Here is a 23,189-nt window from a genome sequence, read left to right as displayed (position 1 = left end):
GCTCTTAATCATGCAGAAACCCTGGTCAGCTCAGGCATGCACACTAGAGCTTGGGCGACTTTGGGATAAAATAATGAACATCATAGGGAGATGGATGATCACAAGCCATCAAACCAAGATGAACTGCTTGAATTTTTGCACCAGGAGTGGGATAAAATTGCCCAAAAGCAGTGTGTAAGACTGGTGGAGGAGAACACGCCAAAATGTATGAAAACTGTGATTAAAAACCAGGGTTATTCCACTAAATATAGATTTCTGAACTCTTATAACTTTATGAATAGGAATTTGTTTTCTTTGCATTATTCGAGGTCCAAATGTTGTCCATTGATTTAGAAAATGAAGTGGTCTCCTAAGTGCACATATATTGTAAGCGTTTATTAATAATTCTTTAAATATAAATAAAAGAAACTGCAGTAGATTGGCAAATTTATTTTTGTTTATTAATCACTTAAAAATTAATGATTTTTTTTTACTTTGCTGTGCGCGCTCTGCATTTAATGCTAAATATCGAAAAAAAAAATTTAGATGCTTTGGAACCCTATAGTAAAAACACATTTAATTGTGTGCCTTTTTGGTGTTGAATGTCAAAACCTAGCCCTACCTCAGGGCCAGTGCTAGACGGAGAATAGTCTAACAGCGCCCTGTGACCGCAGATGGAGGGCTAGAGAATGACCAACACAACAGCAACAACAGCAGCAACAGATGAGCTTCTGTCTCTCATTTTACATCAACAAGGTGGATCAGAGCGGTTGGAGTGGCTAATAGAGTGGACAGGGATTGGACATCCTTAGCACATGATCAGAAAGTGTGCATGTCTTGCAATAATATCACAATATACTAAATCGTAACCCCTGTATCGTGATAGATCATATCACCAGGTTTTTGCAGGTAAGCGTGGTAAGAAAGAGTGCATGTGATTTAACAGTGGGTATTGTAGTGCTCAACCCTGAATACTATGCATTTTAAACAGGACAAAGTTCAACAGAAAAGAAAAAAATAAGCCAGGCACCAAGGAAATGTGAATTCATGCAAGTCTTGCACTGGCAGGTTCCCAGTGATATCATTTTAAACAGGCCAGTCTTCTCTACCTGTACCCTCCTCCCTCTCCACCTCCGTCTCACTCCTTCCACTGGTCTCGTAGCCGAGGTCCTGCTCGTCCACCTGAACCCCCTTATCATCTTGCTCCCCAGGGGGCGCTACAGGGCATGGGTTAAAGCAACACCAACTCTGAGTAATCCAACTCAACCCAACATTTACAGAACAACATGCTTTTAAAGAACTTGTGAACGAGAACGCTGGAACACCACACTTCATCATCATCATCATCATCAGCTGCAGACCCAAAGCACATGTCCCATGTCGAGTCTAGCTAGACATGCCATCAAGCTGTACAAACTAGAGGTGTGCCATATCGTGCCATACGCAATAACATTGCCAACATTTTTTAATATTGTAATTAATATTACATCCTGAAATATCGTCCCATATGACCCACCCCTAATTTTTACATCAGGGTACTACTTTTTTCCCGTTTTTAGTAAAAGAAAATTTTACACTGTTCTCATTTCGCATTATATTGTATATCTAATATAGACAGATTATATCAGTCCCAGTCATTAATTTTACTTTAATCCTGAATAAATGGAGAAATATGGAGTGCATTATAAATCTGTTACAATTCTGATAAAATAATTGTATTTTTAATGTCATATAAAGTGCTGTTCTCTTTTTTCTCTAGGCAGAACAGAGCGTTTCACTCCACAGAGCTGAGCTACCATTTCTCCAGTGTATTAGCCTGTTAATATGGTCTTAGTGTATTACATTTCATTTTGTGTGTATATACGGTGTATATCTATATCTATCTATATATATATATATATATCTATATATATATATATATATAGATATATATATATATAGTATATAAACCCAATAGATGTACGTTTTAGTGATGCAACTTCACTTGTTGGCAATACACTTCTGGGTAATACACTCTTTACAGCATGGCTTGCAAAGTGTATGTATGTGTTGGTTTATGTGGATCTCCTTCCTCACCTGGATGTCGACCTTTCTGTCTGTCGCTCTTAGTTGAGTTCTGCAGGATGACCAAGGCCTGAGCGGCAGCCAGCTTCTCCTCCAGGTCCTGATAGGCCTTCCCTTTCTCCTTCAGCTTCTCCTCCAGGTCCTTATACGCCTTTTTCTTCTCCTTTAGGTTCTCCTCCAGGTCCTTATACGCCTTTTTCTTCTCCTTTAGGTTCTCCTCTAGGTTCTGACAGGCCTTATTCTTCTCCTTAAGTTTCTCCTCTAGGTTCTGACAGGCCTTATTCTTCTCCCTCAGCTTCTCCTCCAGGGCCTGATACGCCTTCCCTTTCTCCTTCAGGTTCTCCTCCAGTTCCTGACATGCCTTCCATTTCTCCTTCAGGTTTTCCTCCAGGTTCTGACAGGCCTTCTTTTTCTCCTTCAGGTTCTCCTCTATGTCCTGACAGGCCTTTTTCTTCTCCTTCAGGTTTTCCTCCAGGTTCTGACAGGCCTTATTCTTCTCTCTCAGGTTCTCCTCCAGTTTCAGACAGGCGTTGTCCTTCTCCTTTAAAATCTCCTCTAGGTTCTGACATACCTTCTTCTTCTCCCTAAGGTTCTCCTGCAGTTTCTGACAGGCCTTCTCTTTCTCTTTCAGGTTCTCTTCCAGGCTCTGACACATCTCCTTCTCCTTCAAGATCTTCCGCAGGCTTTCCAACTGGGCATCCTCCTTGCTGGAAACATCTTCAGCCTTAATTCCACCCAATTCTTTAAGTTCATGCATCTTGTCGTCTTTAAGATGGTTCTCCAGTTGCTGAACTTTCTGGGCACGCTCTTGCAGGAGCTGGAGGAGCACCAAGAGGTTCTTGTGAAGGTCTGAGTTTGCTGAAGTACACCAAGTTTCAGGTAGGTTCTGTCGTCCAAGTGAGGCCGAACCTTCCTTCTGCTGTTGTCCTTGAGAAATCGGGGTGCTGGTCTTCTGCTGTCCTATGTCTGACATCTGCAAAGTGTATTGTCCAAACTTACTTTGGAATGGCCCGGCAATAGTGCTCTGGTTTATGTCATCAACACCACGGTCCTCAAACCGGTCTTTCTCCAAGAACGCAAGCCGAAGTCTGTCCAGGTTTTGTTGAAGCTCCTTCTCAGTTGAGGAACCAGAACTGTGCAGGTAGGGCTGATCAGACCTGGTGCAGAAATCAGCAATCGACTCCACTGCTTGCTCTGCTGCTAAAATGCACTCAGATAGACAAACAATTAGCCTACCCTGGACCTGAGCATGCCCATCTTCTTCTTGTGGACTTTGCGGACTGCAAATCTCAACCAGGGTTTTGGCTTTGGCACCGTCAATGTGCTTTGGAGTACTGGCTTTTCCCTCCATTTTGGAGATGGTTTCCTCAGCGGATCTGAGCTTTTCTTGCAACTCTGCATTCAGTCGGCACTGTCGCAGCAGTGACTCTTGCAGGGACTCCGCTTGACGCTGCAAGTCCGACTCAGGTGTAGAACCCCCGTCTGGAGAGTTCAACCTATTGTCAGCTTCTTTGAGAGCATCTTTACACTCTTGTAAAGCTTTGATCTGACTGAGTAGACCTTCAAGCCTGTCAGACAAATCTAGTGGCTCTCCTTGAACAAGAGCAGGACTAGGAGTAGGACCAGGGACACTTTCAGGCTGATCAGCTGTGGTCAAAGAAGCAAGGGCAGATTCAGCCGTGTTTAAGCACTCCAGCAGCTGTGCGTTGAGCTTGTCCTTTTCCTGCATCGCTCTCTGGAGCTCTGCATACTGCCGCTGCAGTGCTGAATCTAATCCCAATCCTAACCCAGACTGCCCCAGACCACTTTCAGCATCTAGACTACAGGCTGTAAGATATGCGATGGTGGATTTTGCAGCCTGCAAAGCTTCTTGGTATTCACTGATATGCCTGTCCCTCTCTTGAATCTCTGCCCGCAGTGCCTCCAAAGCATGCATTTGGAGCTGAAGTTGAGAAATAAGCTCCTCCTTCTCCTGGCACTCTTGGTTCAGAAGCTCCAGCTGGGTCAGAAGTTCTGATTCCTGAACCTCACACACTTTGTCTGTCTCTGGTCTGGGATCAGGCATATCTTTAAGCTCTTGCTGTTTGTTTCTTCTGGCCTCAGAGGTCCAAAGGGCCTCAGAGCTACTGCTCGGAGTACTCTGAAGTTCTGTCTCTTTGCGGTATCGGCTACGGGTGGTCTGATGGTTTGACTGGTCAGAGTCTGTGCCACTACGACACTCAGCACTTTCTTCTGTATCGTGATCAGTCATGTCTTGTCTGTCCGTTAGCTTGGTAGTAGGCTTCACAGGGACCGGCAGCCGGGATTTCACATATGCCTGTAGCACACGGCACATGTCGTTAACTTCAAAGATCTAAAACTTAAATGCTACAGAGGCAAATAACATACAACATTCATAACAGCCAGGGATGCACCAAATATTTGGCAACCGAAATGATTTGTCCAAAAAAAAAAAAAAAATTGTTGTTCAGACAAATAAATGAAAAGTCAATAAATTATACTGACCAATGACTACCATATGTTTTGCACTACAAGGCGCACTTAAAATACTTTATTTTTTCCAAAAATCAGCGTTAAACTGGTGTTTTATTTTAGTTCTCCTCCAGCAGTGTTAGCATTACCCTCTCAGAGGTGTGTATTATTGGCATTTAGTCTGCTGCTAACCCCGGCTAGCACTGCTGGAGCAGCATTTGCATTACCTGCTAACTATGCTAGCAATTTGCCCGTTCAGAGGTGTGTATTATCGGTATCTAGTCTGCTGCTAACCCAGGCTAGCACTGCTGGTGCAGCATTAGCATCTGAAAATGTTTTTTTTTTTAAGAATTACAGTTTTGTTTACTTAAATTACCTTAGCTTTACAGCTCTCGCTCTCCCAGCGATGAGACCTGATAAATTAGAATGGATACATGGCACCTGGTGCACCTTGTGTATGAAAAGGGACCTGAAAATAGACGTTTATTGATAGTGCAAAAGTTATTTTAGGTCATATTGAAGTATTTCCTATTTTGTTCTTTACCTCCCTTCTTCCCTGGCGTTTTACTACCTCTTCAGAAACTGTTTTCCAACAAAAAATATAAGCTTTCCAGGGATAGCATAGTTACAGTAGCTGAGGTAGCAAACTTAACCTTAATCTAGCTTTTTCTGTGTGAACGTATGTGTAACTTGAGTAGCACTTCTGAGATACATCTGTGTTCAGAACAGAACTACTGAGGTAACTGTGTTACTAGAACAATGATACAATTGTAAATGTATTTATTGTGTTCTGCTGGCACGCTGGCTGTGATGTAAAAATTGTTCAGTGATTTTATTAACTATAATTTAAAGCAAGATAAAAACACATTTAGCTTAACTTAATTTATTGAACGGTGAAAAAAGTGGAAAAGCTAATGGAAAATTATGACCTTTGGCCAAAGGTTTAATATTGTTTTTAAAATTGTTTTTAATTTTAGTGCATCCCTAATTATAGCATCAGGTATGGAATTCCAAACCAACATGTACAGGTATGTCTGCGCCATGGATTTAAAACTTACTGCATGTTTGGCCATTTGATGCTTCTGACTTTTGGTCAGCTTGACACTTTGTCCTTGTCTGCCTTTCCGTTTTCTTTCTTTCTCTTCCTCTTGTTGATTATCTTCACTTTCATTTCTCTCTCTGTCTTTCTCCTTTAGCCTGTCCTCCAGACTGAGAGCATGTTTCTGCGAAGCCTCGTGCTCCAACCTCAGACGCTCCATCTCACGGGCCATGCTGACAATCAGTTCTGGGTCGAACCCTGTGCCTCCACTCGCTGCAGCTGCTGTGTTCCTCTGTAGCTGTTCCTTCAGCAGGTGGATGACCTTTTGGTAATTTCGTGCCTCTGATCGGAGCGTTTGTACGGTTTGGCGAAGGTCAGTATGACCGTCACCCTCTCCTGAACTTTCTGCGCTCTCTTTGGGCTCTGCAGAGTGCTCTTCCTTCAGGAGTCCGCGGAGCTCAGAAGCCTCAAAGCGTAGTTTAGCGACTTGCTCCCTGTACGGAAAGAAATTTCCATAAGAAATCATTTGACAAAGAGACACTTTAACTTACCCTGTATTCACACTAGCAGGAGATTTTGTTAAAATAGTTCCATTGCTGCTCTGTTTGTAGCTGCACTGTTTGGCTGGTAAGCGCTGCATCATTGCTAGTTAACCTGTATGTGGCGGAGTAATACATGGAGAGCTTTGGTTACAGTGCATTACCGGCTGATAATGGCACTCATACAGACAATTGTTAAGAAAATGAAGTGTGCAAGAAAGTAGCCAATATTGTTGGACATGCCCACATGTGACAGTCTAAGTGGCCTCAATCACACCCACAAGTGACAAAATTAGGGTGATAAAAACAAATTGTTTTTTTTTACAGAGGATAAGAATCTATAGTCCAAACTGTGGTGCAATGATTTGCTTACCTGAGCTGAGAAATGGATTCTGCTCCACAATCTACAAGTAAGGACTTGAGTTCCGCCCGTTCACCATCACTGCACTGTTTTACTGGAGCATGCGGGTCTTCTTTTCCTTTCAGAGGCTGAACTAACGGAGAACTCGCAGTCTTGCCAGAACCTGCAGGACTTTGATCCATTTCATTACGTTTTTCCTGGGAATTAACAACAGAGAAAGCCTTATTTGGTCAGTTACCTCAATCACGGACTTCAAGCACTTTAACACGTCTTATGAAATACTACTTTGGTATTAATACATAAGAGCCATATTGTAGAAGTGTATAATATTTGTATAATAGCTTTTAAGAACTCTTTAACATTAAATGTTTTGATACTTAAATCACTAATTATCTTAAAAATTAATAAACAATATCTACACATTAATAATACACACTGACATGTCACACAGTCCAGCAATTCTGCAGCTGTCAGTTTGAAGTCTTTTGAACTCGTTTGAATTCTAGCCAGATGCTGTCGGCCACAAACAGTGCAACCTACTGTGCTGTCCACTGCAGGTGGTAATATTAGCGTTTTATGACGTATCACGGGTACACTCATGACACTGGATTAAGCAAAGTTAAATGTCCAAACACCTTCAGTAATGGAATGTCCCACCCATTTGAAACCCACAAGCACACCTCACTCAAACTCCCATAATTCACACTGCCTTGCCATGAGCACACTGACCAGTGTCCAACCTCACATCTCATCTCTCTGGGACAGACAGGTAACCCTTCACGATCAATTTACACACTATTATTTCATGACTTCTGGCATGTCAGAGTACAACAAATTAAATTAATCAAAATATTTACTGTATTTTTTGTAAGGCACACCTAAAATCCTTTTATTGTCCCTCAAACTGTTAGTGCACCTTATAATCCGGTGCACCTTATATATGAATTCTACCGGTCAGGTTGTAAGAAGCAGTAAAGCCACTTCGCTAAAGTACAGCATTTTAAATGGGTTTCAGTTTATTTCTCTAGCACTGAGGCTGGAGCAGTATTAGCATTAGCCGCTAACCTCAGTGTACCACTGTCAGGTGGCATTTACTGTTAGCCGCTAATGCTAATGCTGCTGCACCCACCCAGTTTTCAGTTTTAGTTACCAACCACCACCACCCAGTGGCAAGACCTGCTGAATTAGAAGGGAAACATGGCGACACACCTGTTACTTACTAGTGTTACATAGTGCTCCTTATAATCTGGTGCGCCTTATAGTGCGAAAAAAAATGATTATTAATAAAAAAAATAAAATAAATAAAATAAAATCAGAGTCCAGTTTTTTGCTTCTTACCTTTATGTTTGCGTCAGCCGTGGTGGCCAGAGGTCTGGCCAGTCCCTGTGGTTGCTAAAGTAATGGAATGGATGGTGACACATGACTTGAGAACAGAAAACGTCATGAAGAAAAATATAAAGAAAGCACAGAGTAACGGCAGGATGGAGAGACTGCACGTGGTTATGGGTCAGAAAAACAGGTCAGAGAGACAGAGAGAGGAGAAAACCGGGGTTAGGAGGGACGGAGAAAAGAGAGAGAGATAGAGAGAGAGAGAGAGAGAGAGAAATATATAGATATATAGAAAGAGAGAAGGAACGACTACTATACACATCCATGCAGACACACACACACACACACACATATATATATATATATAAGCTACCACTAGCATGATGTGTTAGTCAGAGAGGACAGGGCCTCTACTGCAAAAACTACAAGAGTCAAAGGTTAAAGGTTAGAGGATAAAAAGCAGGTAAGAGGTAAGAAATGTTATTGTAATATTATAAAGCATGTAAATACAAAATTGATAAATCACAATTTTATAACCTTCATTAAAAAATGAAAGAGTGTGAATTATTATGTGACTGTAAATTATGTCTTCTATCAGGCAACATTAATTGAGCCACTGTTTATGGGTTAAAGATCAGGGCTTTACCTTGCTGGGAGTTGAAAGGTCAATAAGATCAGACTCTCCCTCTGACTCTCTTACAGAATTACCCATAATGCCCCGCTCAGCCAATGCCTCAGCCAACCTACTCTGGAGCTCAGCATTTAGAGCCTGCAACTCTAAGACCTGAGAGAGATGGAGGGAGAGAGGGAAAGAGAGTGAAAGGGAGGAAAGAAGGGAGAGAGGGATTAATTGAGTTTAATCCAGTAATAATTAATGAACCCTTGTTTAATGGTGAAGTAATAATAAAGTTTTTAGTAAATCTCACCTTCAGTCTGAGTTGTTCTGTTGACAGCTCCTCCTCCAGCCCCTCCCCCACACAGATACTCATATATGAGGTCTGTTCACCAATCAGGCTCAGCGTGTCCACTGCAATTACCATACACACAATATCAATATCAATCTGATATAAAAGCTCTGTTCAGTTTTTCTGAATGTGCTCAGACGTACCTGAGTCATTGGCCTGTCCCACTCCTCCACCGCGGCTCTGGATCTGACCCAGTCTGGCCTGCAGAGACACGTTCCATCGCTGAGCTTCTTCTAGAGCATCTCGCATACTCTCCAGCTCTGCAGGATCAGCCCCTACACACACAAACAAACACAAACATAATCATCACCAACATCATACACCAACACATACCATGGAATTAGGAGATCAAATATCTCCATCATGAGTAACCAACAGCAGAACGATCCCAACACCATTTTTTTCCAAACACACCACTATGTATCTCTCAATGTCCCCAAGTATTATTGTCTGTTGATGTACTTATAAACTTCCGCTTCAGGGTGGGCAAAATAACAGTATCTTATTGTTTTGTGATCAAAAAAATAATTTTACTTGTCAATTGAAGTCAATGTAAAAAGATTAATAAAAAAGGTAATTTTGGAGAATTAGCTATTGGTCCAAATGGGTGAAATGTAAAGAACAGCTGGCAGAATTACATTATTTTAAAAAGTGATGGAGATACGTGTAAAAGAGATGACATGCTTCATGTTGTAGCATTAGCCATTAGTCCTTAATAATAATGTAAACGAGGGAATCTGCAGAGCAAGAGGCTAAAACTAGACATAAGAAGTCTAGAGTCTTAGTGTAAAACATTCAGATGTGAACTCTATTTAGACACCAGGGCTGTAACCAACTGGAGAAAAACTGATGCTGTACATTTTCTGATATATATTTGTGATATATACAATAATAATAAATCATGTCATTAAATGATAAAGCACTGCCTTGTAATTACGTCATTTCTTTTGTTGTAGCATCTGATGGCAATGCTAAAATTATGTATTATGCAGACCTAGTGGAAACATTTAAAACTAGTGCTGCCAGGTGATTATAAAAAATAATCCAACTAGTTACATGCTCTGTGATTATTTAATCTAAATAATCATATTTAATCACATTCATCTTCAAAGTATTTCAAACTGATTCAAATGTATTCTATTGAATTTTAGCGAATCAAATAAAGAAAGAATAATTGGCATACACGTAAAAGCTCTCTGTAATGAAATAAAATATATCAGCCCTGTTTAAAAGGCTTATAAATTAGGTTAAAATAATCAACACATTTTACATATTGAACCATATTTTGAACAAAAGTTTGCTTAGTTAAGTCCATATAAAATAGACTAAAATGGTCCAAATAGTCCAAAATAAATAAAAAAATGGACGTTATTTATTATTGTGGTCAATACAGTCATTGATTTCAGTATTCAGTATTTTTTTATTTTTATTATATTATCTGCCCTGGATTTTATCATGAATCCCAAAATAGCGTAATAGCCATAATGGATTACAGTTCACTAGTGAATTAAACAGTTTTACAAGCTGAAACCCACCCCCTCCACCCCTGGGATTAATCAGCATCATTTTTTTAATATGTAATCGGTTCTGTGTTTAATTATTTAAATCAATGTGTCAGTGTGACAGTTCTTTTTTGAAACATAATCCCTCATTTAACAGGAAACTTACATATGATCCCCCTTTAATGCAAAATCTTGTATCTTCATTTTTATATTTCTCACTTTTTGATATAATGTAAATCTGTCAGCTGTTCTTTATAATCCAACCAATAGAAATGCTTCAAAATGACTTTGTGATGGGGCACCGTTCTACTGTGCAACAAAACCTGCACTAATATGACAGTCATAGAAGAATAAATAAAAAAAGACTTTTCTGAAACCTAACCACCTAATTTAATGTCAGTAGTTTTCAAAGGAACAAATGAATAAACTCAATACCCTGCTGTATAATAAACAGACAGACAAAAATGCTCCACCATTCATACTATAATAAGAATAAAGAATACAATCTTTCGATCTTAACGTTTTCCTTCTGAATCACGCCAATAAATCCCGTGTTTATGCAAATAGTGTTTGCTCCTCTTTTCTCCAGTCTGTGTTCCTACTTACTCGTTCTCTCTGCACCTCTTTCCCCCTACCCCCATCACTGCCCCTGTATGATACACACAGGTCTAAATTAGGTCATGTGTGCAGTGAGATTATTTGTAGAGGCCTCCCAGCAGGGGGTGAGAGGGCACTGCCACAGAAACACACATCAACCAGATGGGCCAAGAGGATTAATCATGTCAAGGGCAGAATACTTTCTCTATCACCCCTCTCTCTCTATCTATCTCTATCATTCTCTCTTTAGACTTTTATATGAAACTACATGTGTGTACTGATGAAACTATTAAAATGTAGTGAATGAAGTCTTATCAGAAAATCAGAGCACACAGAACACTAAACACAGTTAGAACAGTTAGCTTCTAATGATCTTGTATGTGTGTGAAAGTGTGTGTGTTTAAGTGTATTAGCACTCGCACAAATTACTCAAATCATCTCAGCACATCATGTGTGTGTATAAACACAGCAAGTTCATTAATGTATATGATGAAGGAAAGTCAGTGAGAGTGTGTCTAATTTCATCACACATAATCATAGTCGACTGGAATGGAAGCATACATGCTAAAGATTCACTACTAAATTATATCTATACAATATCTTTATCACACTATAATTTACTATAGATTGTATTAAGAATCCTGCAACAAAGCATAATTGCATAACTATGCATTTTTGCCTGTAGAAAATATGAACGCAGAAAATCAAATACAGCTCTGGAAAAAAACACTTAAAATTTATGAGTTTTTTTGATTTTACCAAATTGAAAACCTCTGGAATATAATCAAGAGGAAGATGAATGATCACAAACCATCAAACCAAGCTGAACTACTTGAATTTTTGCACCAGGACTGCAGGCATAAAGTTATCCAGAAGCAGTGTGTAAGACTGGTGGAGGAGAACATGCACTGATGCATGAAAACTGAAAGCTCTGCATTTTTTTTGTTATTTCTGCCATTTCTCATTTTGTGCATATAAATGCTGTAAATGACAATATTATAATTTGGAATTTGGGAGAAATGTTGTCTGTAGTTTATAGAATAAAACAACAATGTTCATTTCACTTAAACATATACCTATAAATAGCAAAATCAGAGATTTTTTTAACTGATTCAGAAACTAAAGTGGTTTCATAATTTTTTCCAATTTTGTCTTAATTTTTTTAACTCAAATTTCTCCACCACGTTGTTAAATCTTCCATCACATGCTAGGCAGAAGAGAGAAAAGGTGGAGCCAGACCCCTTGGGCATGAGTGTGTATCTGTGTGCTCACTGTGCACTGCAGTGATGACTACCCACCGCTCCGGGCTCTATGTGTCTCTTTGTGTGTGTATTAGGGGTGTCACGATTCTCTAAATCCTCGATTCGATTTCATTTTCGATTTGAGGGTCACGATTCGATTCGATTCTCGATTTTCTTGTTTTTTTTTCTTGTTATTATTTTATGCCTCATAAAATTTAAATAATATATTTATTATTATTATTATTATTATTATTATTATTATTATTATAAATATTATTATTATTATTTATTAAGATATATATGGTAATGCCATCTAGTGACTTTTTTTGGTAGCAACAGTGTGCACTATTAAAACAAGCAGTTTATCAGAGCTGTGTGTGGATGGCTGGTGAAACTGCTCATTACATGAAGCTGCAGTTCTTCATCCAACCACTAGCAGCAGCAGCACTCTTCGCTCTCTTCACTCAGTCACTACTTCAGTACAGCCCAGCCACGGGCTACAGAGCTCAGCCAGTCCGTTTTTACTGTTTCTGTAAACAAATAAAGGTTTTAACCCCACAAACCGGATAATACAGCTCACTACAGTTCATCTTTCAGCCCAAGCAGCTAACAGCAGCAGGTTAGAACAGCCGACACGGAGGCACTGCTCGGATTACATTATAAACAGGTCAGTTAGCGCGCTGCTAACCTCAGGATGTTTATAACTACGGAGTTTAGTGGACACACCACGGCCGCCAGGTAAGTCTTTTAAAGGCTACTGAAGACTATTAAAGGCTATTAGAGTGTAACCCCTGGCTTACAAGAGGTTATTGAAAGCATTATTGGGGGGCAGAAATCAGTACAGGCTGGTTAGATAAGTGATGTGGGTATTGTCTTATAAATATTTACACATAACTTATATCTCTCCTGAAAAGCTTTTATTTTAGTCAGAAACACGCTTGTGTTTACTTTATCTGAGAGAAAGATGTTTTTTTAATTCAATGGAAAGCAACAGGTGTAGTCAATTATAAGTTTAAGATTTTTAATCCACCTCACTGTGATCTATAGTCAGTGTTCTCAAGTCACACTGACACACGCATTTCAGCGAGTTCACACGCTCTCACCTGCGCGCACCCACCCCTCCGTTAGATACAGATACAAAACCTGCGCGCCCAACTCCCGCCCCCCCTCCCCCGTTGGACAGATAAAAACAGTGATCACACTCCCGCCGACTGCGCTCATGCAGTGGCTATCTCTATTTAAATGAATAGGATGCGCTGTGTTGGTGCCGCGCCATTTGCGTAGCGCGCGCGGGAGGGATCGTCGATCCTCTTTTTGACTTCGATACTCGAGATCGTGACCTCATTTCGATTCGATTTCGATAAAATATCGAGATCGTGACACCCCTAGTGTGTATATATGTGTGCTCATTAGTCTGTATGTGTGTGTTTACTGCATGGATGAGTTGAAAATGGACACATTCCATCTGTTCTAGCACATATTCTCCTGATATGTGGATGGGCGGAGCTACACATCATATAGCAGCCAACCAGCAGAAGCTTCAACTACACTACACTACATTGTTCATGCTTTTCTACAGACATTTCATGTAATAAACTTTACTTTAATAAACCATGACTTGTATGTACTGTTACACCTTTATGAGTTAGAAATACTACTAAAAAATCTATTTAAAATCATGTGTGTGTGTATGTGTTAGTTTGTACTAAAGAAGTGTATTGACATGGGAGAGACAGACACACAGAAAGCATGTTTTATTTGAGGGCTATTTTGTCCTCAGGGATGAAATGATTTCACAGAAGCAAAAAAGGAGAAAAGTAGAAGCACAGATATTGAGAGAAAGAAAGAAGAAAAAAAAAGAGAGACAAAAACAGGCATGAAGGAAGCCATTGGTGTAGAGAGAGGCAAGCAGAGAAAGAGTAGGAAAGGATGAATGTTAGCATGCAAACAAAACATCAACACAGAGATAAAGAGAAAGAATAATGTCAAAATAAATAAATCAATCAACTCCACAATAATGAAGCACCCAAATAAAAAGAAACAGGACAATGTACAAACAATCACCAAAAACAGAAACAGCAGCCACAGAGCCAGCAGCTGAGTGAGGGGTTAGCAAGACAGCAATGCGTAGTGTGTTTGAGTGTTAAATGGAATTATATAAATTAATTCTGATCAGTGGCGAATGGAATAATTTGACGTGTTCCACAGTGTGCTCAGACAAGATAGGATTTCACTTTCTAATGAAAAAACTACAAATTTTCCATTTTACTTTCTTATCCAATGATTTATGAATAAATAAATGTGATGTGTATTTTTTATATGTAGATATGAAATGGTTATATATGGCTGTGTTTAGTTTAGTGCAACAAGCTTAATGCTCCTTAAACTCTTTAAACACTCATATTATGTTCTAACACTCTGACTGGCCCTCTGAGGAGTCTATGGTCAGAATGCACTCTGTGATTGGCTGCCCTTGAGCCTGTGGTACTACACCTTCTCTCTGATTGGCTCTCTGGATCTCTCTGTGCAGCTGCTCTCTGAGCTCCTCGTTGCTGCGGATGCCGTCCTCCAGCTGCTGCCTGAGGAGAGTCAGCGCCGCCAATTCCAGCTGCAGAGCCTGTAATCTCTGAGCACTGCAAATCATCACACACATATGCAGACATACACCATGTAAAAAATATCTATATAAAATACACAAAAAAAAATCTATTTCTGCATAAATCTGGCTAACAAACTACAACATAAGTCCTACATTTAGGTAATAAGAACCAAACCAAGCAAATGTGACAAAATACTATAGTTGGTCATTTATTTATTGAGGAAAATTATTCAATTGTGTCGGTCATTAGCAAAAATAAAAAGTATGTGTTTCCAGTAATGTGTTGATCAGTCCTGTACATCAGAATTTTAGCCTATTTCTCCATATTAAACAGCTTTAGCTCTGTTACACTGGTGGTTTAACTCCCTTGAACTGCTTGATTCAGGTCCTTCCTCAACTTTTTTAATTGGACTAAAATCAAGACTTTAACTTGGCCATTCCACAATAATAAAAGTGCCCTTCCACTGAAATCTGTTTTTTTTGTTCTTTGTAAAAAACATTAGGTCTCTAGATTAGTTGTATATGATGCTGCACATGAAACTCTTCCTCAACCTCCATTTTCTGCAGTAGCTAGTAAAAGAAAAACTCAGAAGAGTTGATCAGGAAAAGCACACGTGTCTATGTCAACCCATGAGTTCATGGCCTCACCCACCTCGGCTCGGGACCGGCCACAGGCAGCGGTGAACTCAGGCTGCAGCAGAGCCACACTGTCAGCTTACAGCTCTGTTTACATCGGCTATTTAATGTTAGCGATCTTGTGTAAGTAACTATAGGTTTAAATCCTAATCTTAATTGAAAGGGGGGGGGGGGGGTGTTGGGCAGCACTGATAACGTTTCTTGGATACTCACCTCTAATAGTATAACATTGAGCGTTTTGAAAGTTTAAGGGTTAACTTTACCTAGCACTCAGTGCTATATCTTTATAACTAAGGCTGTATATTCTTTACTTTATTCTGCTTTAACACATTTTTGGCAGAATGGCTTAGACTTAGAGTCATTGTCTAGCTGCATGGAAAATTCTTTGAGATTCAGCTCAGCAACAGATGCCTTGAAAAATTGCTGATCAATTTATTGTTGAAATTCTATCAACAAAGGAAAGCCATCCTGGCATATATGCAGCAAATTAGGCCCAAAGCAAAATACTCCCACCATCATGTTTCACAGAATGGACGACGTTTTTATGCTGGAATGCAGCAACAAGATCAATTTTGGTCTCAACTATCCATAATCCACAAAACACTGTTCCAGTATCCCTGTTAACTTGTTAAAAATGCCTTCAGAAATAAAAATCTCACTTTTTTCCTTTCTCTTATTTGCTTGATTATGGTCCTGACCATTGAAGAACAGGGTGAAAATAGATTAACAAAGTATGCTGAGCAACAGATTGACAACAGTGCATTATAATCTGTAATTAGCCATAAAACATAGACTTCTCCTGACTTAAATTAAATGTATGAAATGATGAAAAATGAACCTTGGTTGAATAGTCACATTGACCGGATTTACCTGTCCTGCTCTTTGACTGCTCTGACCAGATTAGAATACAGCTGTTGCTCCACCCTCAGGATGCGGTTTAGCTCCGCCTGCTCCAAACGCAGATCACCCAGTGACTGCACCGTCTGTGTGGGTTAAAACACTGAGCTTAGCACTGAGCCCAGCACTGAGAATATATATGTTATAAAAGCACAGACAAACTAATACAGTTTTTTTATGTGTGTGTTAGTATAGCGGTACCTCCTGCTGACTGTCTCCACCAATAATTGTTCTTTCTCTTTGGGGAAGGGAGGGGAAGCTGCGTTCATCTGTAGGCTGAAAGAGCTGGTCCTGAACTGCAGCTGGACGGTTCTGGTTCTCTCCTCTCTGAGCTAAACACTGCTGTAGCTCCTACAATCCAAACCAAAGACCTCTGATTAAACATCTCAATATTCCAGTTAGAAGTGTGTGTGTGTGCGCGTGTGTGTAAGAAATGGCTATACTTACAGCAATAATTTCCTCTTTAGTATTGAGAGTGGATGTGAGGGACTCAACGTTGGCTATTTGACCCTCTACTTGGCTTTCTAACTCTGAGACCACTGACTGCAGATCAGCTAGAGACATCTACAACACAGAAACACACAAAATCCATCAATTCATCAAGAAACAACAGTCCAAAGAGGTAAATACTAATATTAAGGTGGACCTAGGTCTGAATCCTGTTCTGCCAAGAGGTCATTCTGCAGTAATTTTAAACCTTTCAAGTCAAAGCTTTGATTCAGGTGTCCACTGTAGTGGACAACAGGACTTACTGGCTTCCATATTTTTTTCAATTTCCAAAACAACATAAATAATTATACAATATCATTACATAACCCCTAAAATCTAAAAGCAAGCAATGTCCACTAAAAGGGACATATGATAAAGAAATCAAGAAAGTAAAAATTATTTTTCAATTTGTATGTGAACTTTTTTCCCATTTCAGTAAATAAATTATAAAACAAATCGACATGACACAAATATAATTTTCTTCTGAGTCTCAGGAGATTATTAAACCCCCAGGAAAAAGCACATCCCAACCAACCTTCAGCTGGTTCTCCCTCTTTAGAGCGCTGTTGAGGGCATCTGTTTTCTGGGCGAGTTCTTTCTTCAGTATTACAGCAGATTTCTTACTGCCTGTGAGGGTCTTCTCCAGGTTCTCTTCAGTGTTACGTCGCGACAGCTCAGCTAAAATTATAAGATTACCAAATCAAAAGATTACTCTGGATTGGAAAGAGTTAAAAAAATAAATAAAAATAATCTACTTCACCATTAACACTCAGACTTACCCTCTCTCTCCTCCAGCCTCTCCTGCAGAACCTGGATGGTCTGTCTCAGCTCTAATACCTGAGGGGGTGGAGCTTCACCCACCTTTACCTCAGCCAGGTAACGATCTCTGTCTTGGCCACGCTCTAACAGTTTCTGCACCAAAAGACAAAAACATTACTTCTTTAATGAGGTTTTAGCATAGAATTAGCAAAAACATGATAATTAGCTAAATGGTGGCTATGCTAATAGCAAGAGGTGACTCAGTACATTTTAGGGATTTGTATTTTAAAATAAACAGTAATATCTAAGAATGAATTTAGGTAACAGGACAGAGTGCTGAGATTGACCTCCTCAGTCAGATTTACAATAAGATCAAATATATAGAAAAGCAAATGAGGAGACTTAATTTTGGTCTTCTCATGGTCTTCAGAGGAACCAGCTGATGACTTGTAGAATGTTCCAGATGTATCAGACGGGGTAATGCGTTACGGTAACAGGACTGAGTAAAATCCAGCAACACAACTATAATGTGTATTTTAACTTAAATATTATGGATTTATAATATAAAAAAAAATTAAAGCATAGATGGGATTTGGCGTCACATATCAATGCAAAAAAAAAATACATCTCTAAAGGATTTTGATAATTATATTTTATATTTTAATAAGGTTTAATTAATATTTTAATTACATATCTTACTTTTGCAATTAGGTCAATGTACAAGACACTATACTTGATAATAACATGTTTTTTTTAAAGCTATTTTGTGTGCACATTCATACATGTCACTTTCTGGCACTTTCATATTCAGCTGAATATGCCTTAAACTGTCACAGAATAAATAATCCAACCAAAACAGTGATATTTGAGGACAGAGCAGAACACTGTATTCTGTATTTGGCCATGTTTCATTGTTTTCAGGTTAGGCCAAAAAAAATAATTTTAAAGCGTCTCTGCTCTATATCTTTATTAAAACATGTCAGTCATAATCTTCATGTGAAAGATCTAAAGGGCTCACATTGATGACGGCGTCCTTTTCGGCCAGTGCAGCGAGGAGTCTGGCTGTCTCTAAGGAGGCGTCCTGCGCTGCTGTGTTGTTGAGTTTCTGAGAGCTGCTGAGCTGCAACTGGGCTTCTGTTAGCTGTCTGCGCAGATTCTGCAGTTCTGCAGCTCGATCAGACAGAGCCTGTGCATGCCGCTCTGCACACTCCTACATAGACGGTCAGAGAAACACACACTTAAACAGGTTATACATATTCCAGTCACATATGAGCATATTGCCCATTCATCAATGGCAGCATTAAATGTATGTCTGTGTGTGTGTACATGTATTAGTCACATTCGGTAGCAGATGTTTAGATGGCTGGATGTGTGTATGTGTTTTTTTCAGTACCTTCAGCAGCTGGTCTTTGCTGTTGATAGTAGCAAGCAGGTTCTCTACAGCAGTCTGGTTCTCAGACACCAGCCTCTCTCTGTCCTTCACCGCCTCGCTCATCATAACCTCAGTCACCTTCATCCTCTGACTCATCTGCTCCACCAGCTCACGCTCCTGAGACTCTGAGCGGCTGAGAACTGTGCTGGCCATCTCCTGCGAATGAGGACGAGTGAAGAAGAGAAAGAGGAACACAAGTGTCATCACAGTGCTTTTAATAGAGTGACTCCTTTAGAATGCATTTATTATTTAAACCAAATAATCTATTGATTATTAAAACAAATAAACCATAATTTGGATTATGAATACTATTTTGAATTAGATTATGATATTGTCATTAGTGTCTAATTAACTACTGTGCATATCAGCCTTTATATTTAGCTTGAGTATTTTTTGTTTGTTTATTTATTAGGGAAGTCTATTCAAGAAAAAGCCCTATCGTGACAGGATTAGTAACTCAGGGGGACGTCTGTGGAAACACACTTCTACTCAGTGATAAAACTTTTGCATCCGGATTGCAATTAAAAACACAGGAGGACCAGTGAGTTTTTTTTTTTGTTGCTTTTTCGGTCACGACATTGCGTTGAGTAGCTCCTCTATTTGCATTCACTGTTGTGTTTATGTGGATCTCTGTGGAAACGCACGACAAAAGTGTAATTACTGTGAGGGGCAGTGGATCCGGACAGGAATAAAATTACCGGAGGACCACAGCAGAGGACATCTGAGAAAAATACATACATGGTTCTGAACTGGAATAAAATCACAGAGGACCCCCATAAAAGAGAAAATTACCCCAGGACCCCCTGAGAAACTAATCCCGTCCAGATAGGGCTAAAGAGAGATTAAAAAAACATGCTTTTTGTATACAGTGTCTATACATCTTAATTGTCTCGATACTTTTAATGAAGAAAAAAAAGAAATACTAATAAACATAATGATACAATTCTTGTTACAAAATGAATACAATACCGAGAATGATTTTTACGTAGAATTTAACATAGCTTGTTGGTTTTTGGTTGTTTTATGCGTTGATAGATAAAAATGAAGACAATAAAGATGAATACTGTATTAAACAATTCACTGTTTTTATTAACGTGCTAATATAAAAGCTATATAAATATTTTTCAAACCAAAAATGTGCAAAGAATTAGCAATATTTAGATAAATAAGATAAATAAGATCAAGATTTTTTTGCTTTTAGTTTCTTGCTTTTCAATTTCTATTAATGCTTAGTTTGTATTAGTGACTCTTATTTTGACAGTCTATTTGTAGTGTAATGTATAGTTTAAGTGGGACTACCACATTTCCACTCCTCTAGATATTTAGAAACTGTGTACATGTATGTCTGAATGTGTGTGTGAGTGTCTGTGTGTGTGTGAGAATTTGTGTGTGTGTGTGTTACCTCCATGTCTTTGGTTTTAAGCTCCAGTGTGTGCTGCAGCTGCTGGATGATGGAGTCTTTCTCTCTGAGAGCTCTCTGCAGGTTCTCCTCACTCTCCTGTTTGGAGCGCTGAGCGTTCTTCAGAGAGTTTAGCAGCTGCTGCAGCTCCACGTCTTTCTCCTTCAGCAACGAATCAAAGCTCTGCATGTTGGGATACACAAACATACGCACAGTTTAGCTCATGTACTGTCTCTCTAAAGAGCTGAATCAGTTTCTTCACTGTCTTTTCAAATCATAAACACACACACACACACACACACACACATACATTGATGGTTTCCTCGTTGTGTGTGAGCAGGTTGTTGAGGCGCTCCAGGTCCCTCTCCTTTTCTCGGACACTCAACTGCAGCAGATGCACCTCATTTTCCTTCTCCTCCACAGCTGCAAACTTCTCATCTAGTGCTTTCTGCACACACCAACACACAGCAATGCAATCAACACCTAATTATCCCAATAAACTAAACATAACAGTATAACATGTAATAAGGTTAACAGAACAGTTCTACATATTGAAACAGTATTTTAATATAAAACAAACATGCAATGTTATGTTGTGTCTGACAAACAAAGATATAGGGGTTTAACAGTCTATCATGACAGAAAAAATTGATCATGTGCAACGCGAGAAGAGATGATTCCACACTCTGTTAGTATGAAATCTCATGTAGTTGCATTGTTTGAACAATGAATTTCACTAGTCCAGGCCGGGGAACCAGTGGGCGTAAGCAAAGAGTGGAGGTCAATCATTTTACACTGTAGCCAATCACAGCCAGAGCTTGTAGGAGCCGGGGCTTAACCTGGAGAGCTGTGGTTCGTGCAGCAATTGGTGCCCAATGCCTCCACACAGCACTGGGTCTTTTTTTGACTTCTTTTTAAAAGAGTTTTGACTTCAGTCAACCAGACTTCACAAGTCAAAAGAAGCAATAGATTTTGGATAAGGTAGTAGTAGTGAAAAATAAGATATTGTCATTTGAAATGCAGATAAATGAATGTACATTACATTCACCAAAATGTTAATACATAGAGTAAAGATACAAGAAAAATCTTTTTAAGTAGAGTTTTTACATTTACTCCATTAGTGTTTACCACTGTTTATCTTATATGTCTTATACAAAGATATTTCCATTCTAGATCACTTGAAAAATAATTAAATTATTTAAGAAATTAAACTGCACAGTAGTTTGTTTAATTATAAAATATTATTTTCTACAAATATGTATACACAGAGCATTTATATAAGGTGCATTTCACATTGTTTATTCAGTTAAGAAATATAAAAAAAAAAAAGTTTGTATTCAAAAAGTATTCCAAATATCAGGAACAATTTGAATTGTGAATCCAAGATGATGGTGAATTGAATTGAATGGTAAGAAGAGGTAAGTGAGCAGTTTCGTAACACAAATAAAAAAAAAAAAGAAAAAGAAAAATTAACCTCCAGAGCATGTTCCTTTTCCCTCAGCCTCTCTCTCAGCTTAGTGAGAATGGCATCACTTCCTCCAGGAGCTCGATCCTGCTCCAGATCTCGCACCATGTTCATATAATCCTAAAAAAAGGTATAGAGAAAAGGTATAGAGGTATAGAGAAAAGGTATAGTGTCTTTATAAAGCCACCATAGACTTGTTTTGTGTGTGTGTGAGAGATAGAACCAGGTCTGGGTGTGTGTACGAACCTGTAGCTGCTGCTCTTTGTGTGTAAGGCTAGTGGTGAGATGTTGTATCGTGGTCTGCATCTTGTGTTCAGTTGCGCGGGTCTGCTCTTGCTGTTCTCGCTGCTGATGTTCTAGATTGTTCTCCCGATCTGCCAGCTCTCCATTCAGCTTTTTCAGCTGGTTCTGCAGGTCCTGCCAAACCAAAGAACGCAAGCGACATCAAAGCATTGTTAAAAAAGCTGAAATAAATCTGATAAGGAATAATAACTGCTATTTTATGAGTCACTGACATTGATAGTCTTGTCTGCTTTCTTCTTCTGCTGCTGTAACAGCTCAAGCTCCTGCTCGAGGTGCAGTTTGTCCTGCTGGAGGAGGGCCAGCTCAGCATCTCTGCTGCCCAGCAGTCTCTGCAGCCTCTGAGCCTCCAGCAGAGACGTGTGGGCCTCAGTCTGAAGCCGCGACAACTCGGCCTGCTGGGATAATAACAAAGCCTGCTGCTCCTCTGCTCCCTACAACAATCACAGACGTATTTATTTAGCACAGCATCATCAATATCACACCGACTATATACACATACACGCACACAACTACAAAATCCCAGCTGTTCTGCTTGCCTGGTACTTCTGCAGTTGAGCTTTGTGGAGAGCTTCTCTGGCTTTAGCTAGAGCCTGATCTTTATCCTCAAGATTCCCATACAACTCCTCCACCTGAAAGAGAGAAACAACAAGATTAAAGAGAGAACTAAGAGAGAAAACAGCATGAAGTGTTGTTAGAGCTGCAAAGAAGCAGCTCTAGGTACGAACAGCATGGCAGTTCGTTCCTGTGTTATTTGTGCAAATAACACATCAGTGTTCTATGCTTTGCTCAGTAATTCAGAGCTAAGGAACAAATGGTTAGAATTTGTCTATGGAACACCACCATCGAAGTGCAATTGAGATAGATAGGTGAATGTTTAAAACAGTTCTGTTTACACTAGTTACACTAGTCTGTGTGTAACTATAGGTTTACATAGGATCTCCAGTGGATTTTGCATTTTTTCAGAAAATGTAAGACTAGATCAGTGGCTGAACTGCACTTAGCAGGTCATTACAACTGTTTTAAAGCAACATATGACATTGCAAAAACTGTTATTAGTGTAAAAAGGTCTTTATTAAAAAAAAAAAAAAAAAAAAAAAAGGTTTCTAACTGTTGTCCATCTCG

The 23,189-nt window shown here is 39.3% G+C and overlaps 1 protein-coding gene across 8 annotated transcripts in view; it reads right to left on the bottom strand.

Moving 5' to 3' along the window:
• Window positions 1-23,189, bottom strand: part of cdk5rap2 (CDK5 regulatory subunit associated protein 2) — a 73,879-nt gene that overhangs the window by 22,417 nt on the left and 28,273 nt on the right. For 7 of the 8 annotated variants that reach the window (XM_007256572.3, XM_049466169.1, XM_007256568.4 and 4 more), the window contains 22 exons: window positions 22,604-22,696; window positions 22,280-22,498; window positions 22,011-22,181; window positions 21,774-21,884; window positions 20,610-20,747; window positions 20,303-20,482; window positions 18,862-19,056; window positions 18,487-18,678; window positions 17,489-17,621; window positions 17,245-17,387; window positions 16,668-16,784; window positions 16,422-16,571; window positions 16,194-16,306; window positions 14,582-14,721; window positions 8,892-9,023; window positions 8,710-8,810; window positions 8,430-8,567; window positions 7,793-7,846; window positions 6,467-6,651; window positions 5,574-6,048; window positions 2,056-4,360; window positions 1,089-1,196 (listed from right to left, as the gene is read on the bottom strand). In XM_007256572.3, the coding sequence (XP_007256634.3) occupies window positions 1,089-1,196; window positions 2,056-4,360; window positions 5,574-6,048; window positions 6,467-6,651; window positions 7,793-7,846; window positions 8,430-8,567; window positions 8,710-8,810; window positions 8,892-9,023; window positions 14,582-14,721; window positions 16,194-16,306; window positions 16,422-16,571; window positions 16,668-16,784; window positions 17,245-17,387; window positions 17,489-17,621; window positions 18,487-18,678; window positions 18,862-19,056; window positions 20,303-20,482; window positions 20,610-20,747; window positions 21,774-21,884; window positions 22,011-22,181; window positions 22,280-22,498; window positions 22,604-22,696 (5,593 nt within the window). The remainder of the gene's footprint in view (window positions 1-1,088; window positions 1,197-2,055; window positions 4,361-5,573; window positions 6,049-6,466; window positions 6,652-7,792; window positions 7,847-8,429; window positions 8,568-8,709; window positions 8,811-8,891; window positions 9,024-14,581; window positions 14,722-16,193; window positions 16,307-16,421; window positions 16,572-16,667; window positions 16,785-17,244; window positions 17,388-17,488; window positions 17,622-18,486; window positions 18,679-18,861; window positions 19,057-20,302; window positions 20,483-20,609; window positions 20,748-21,773; window positions 21,885-22,010; window positions 22,182-22,279; window positions 22,499-22,603; window positions 22,697-23,189) is intronic. The other variant, XM_007256570.4, reaches the window with a different exon arrangement.

This window comes from Astyanax mexicanus, chromosome 17, assembly GCF_023375975.1.
Source record: "Astyanax mexicanus isolate ESR-SI-001 chromosome 17, AstMex3_surface, whole genome shotgun sequence".
Lineage (NCBI taxonomy): Eukaryota > Metazoa > Chordata > Actinopteri > Characiformes > Acestrorhamphidae > Astyanax > Astyanax mexicanus.
Note: the sequence above shows the minus strand (reverse complement) of the source record. Positions and strands in the feature narration are given on the sequence as shown.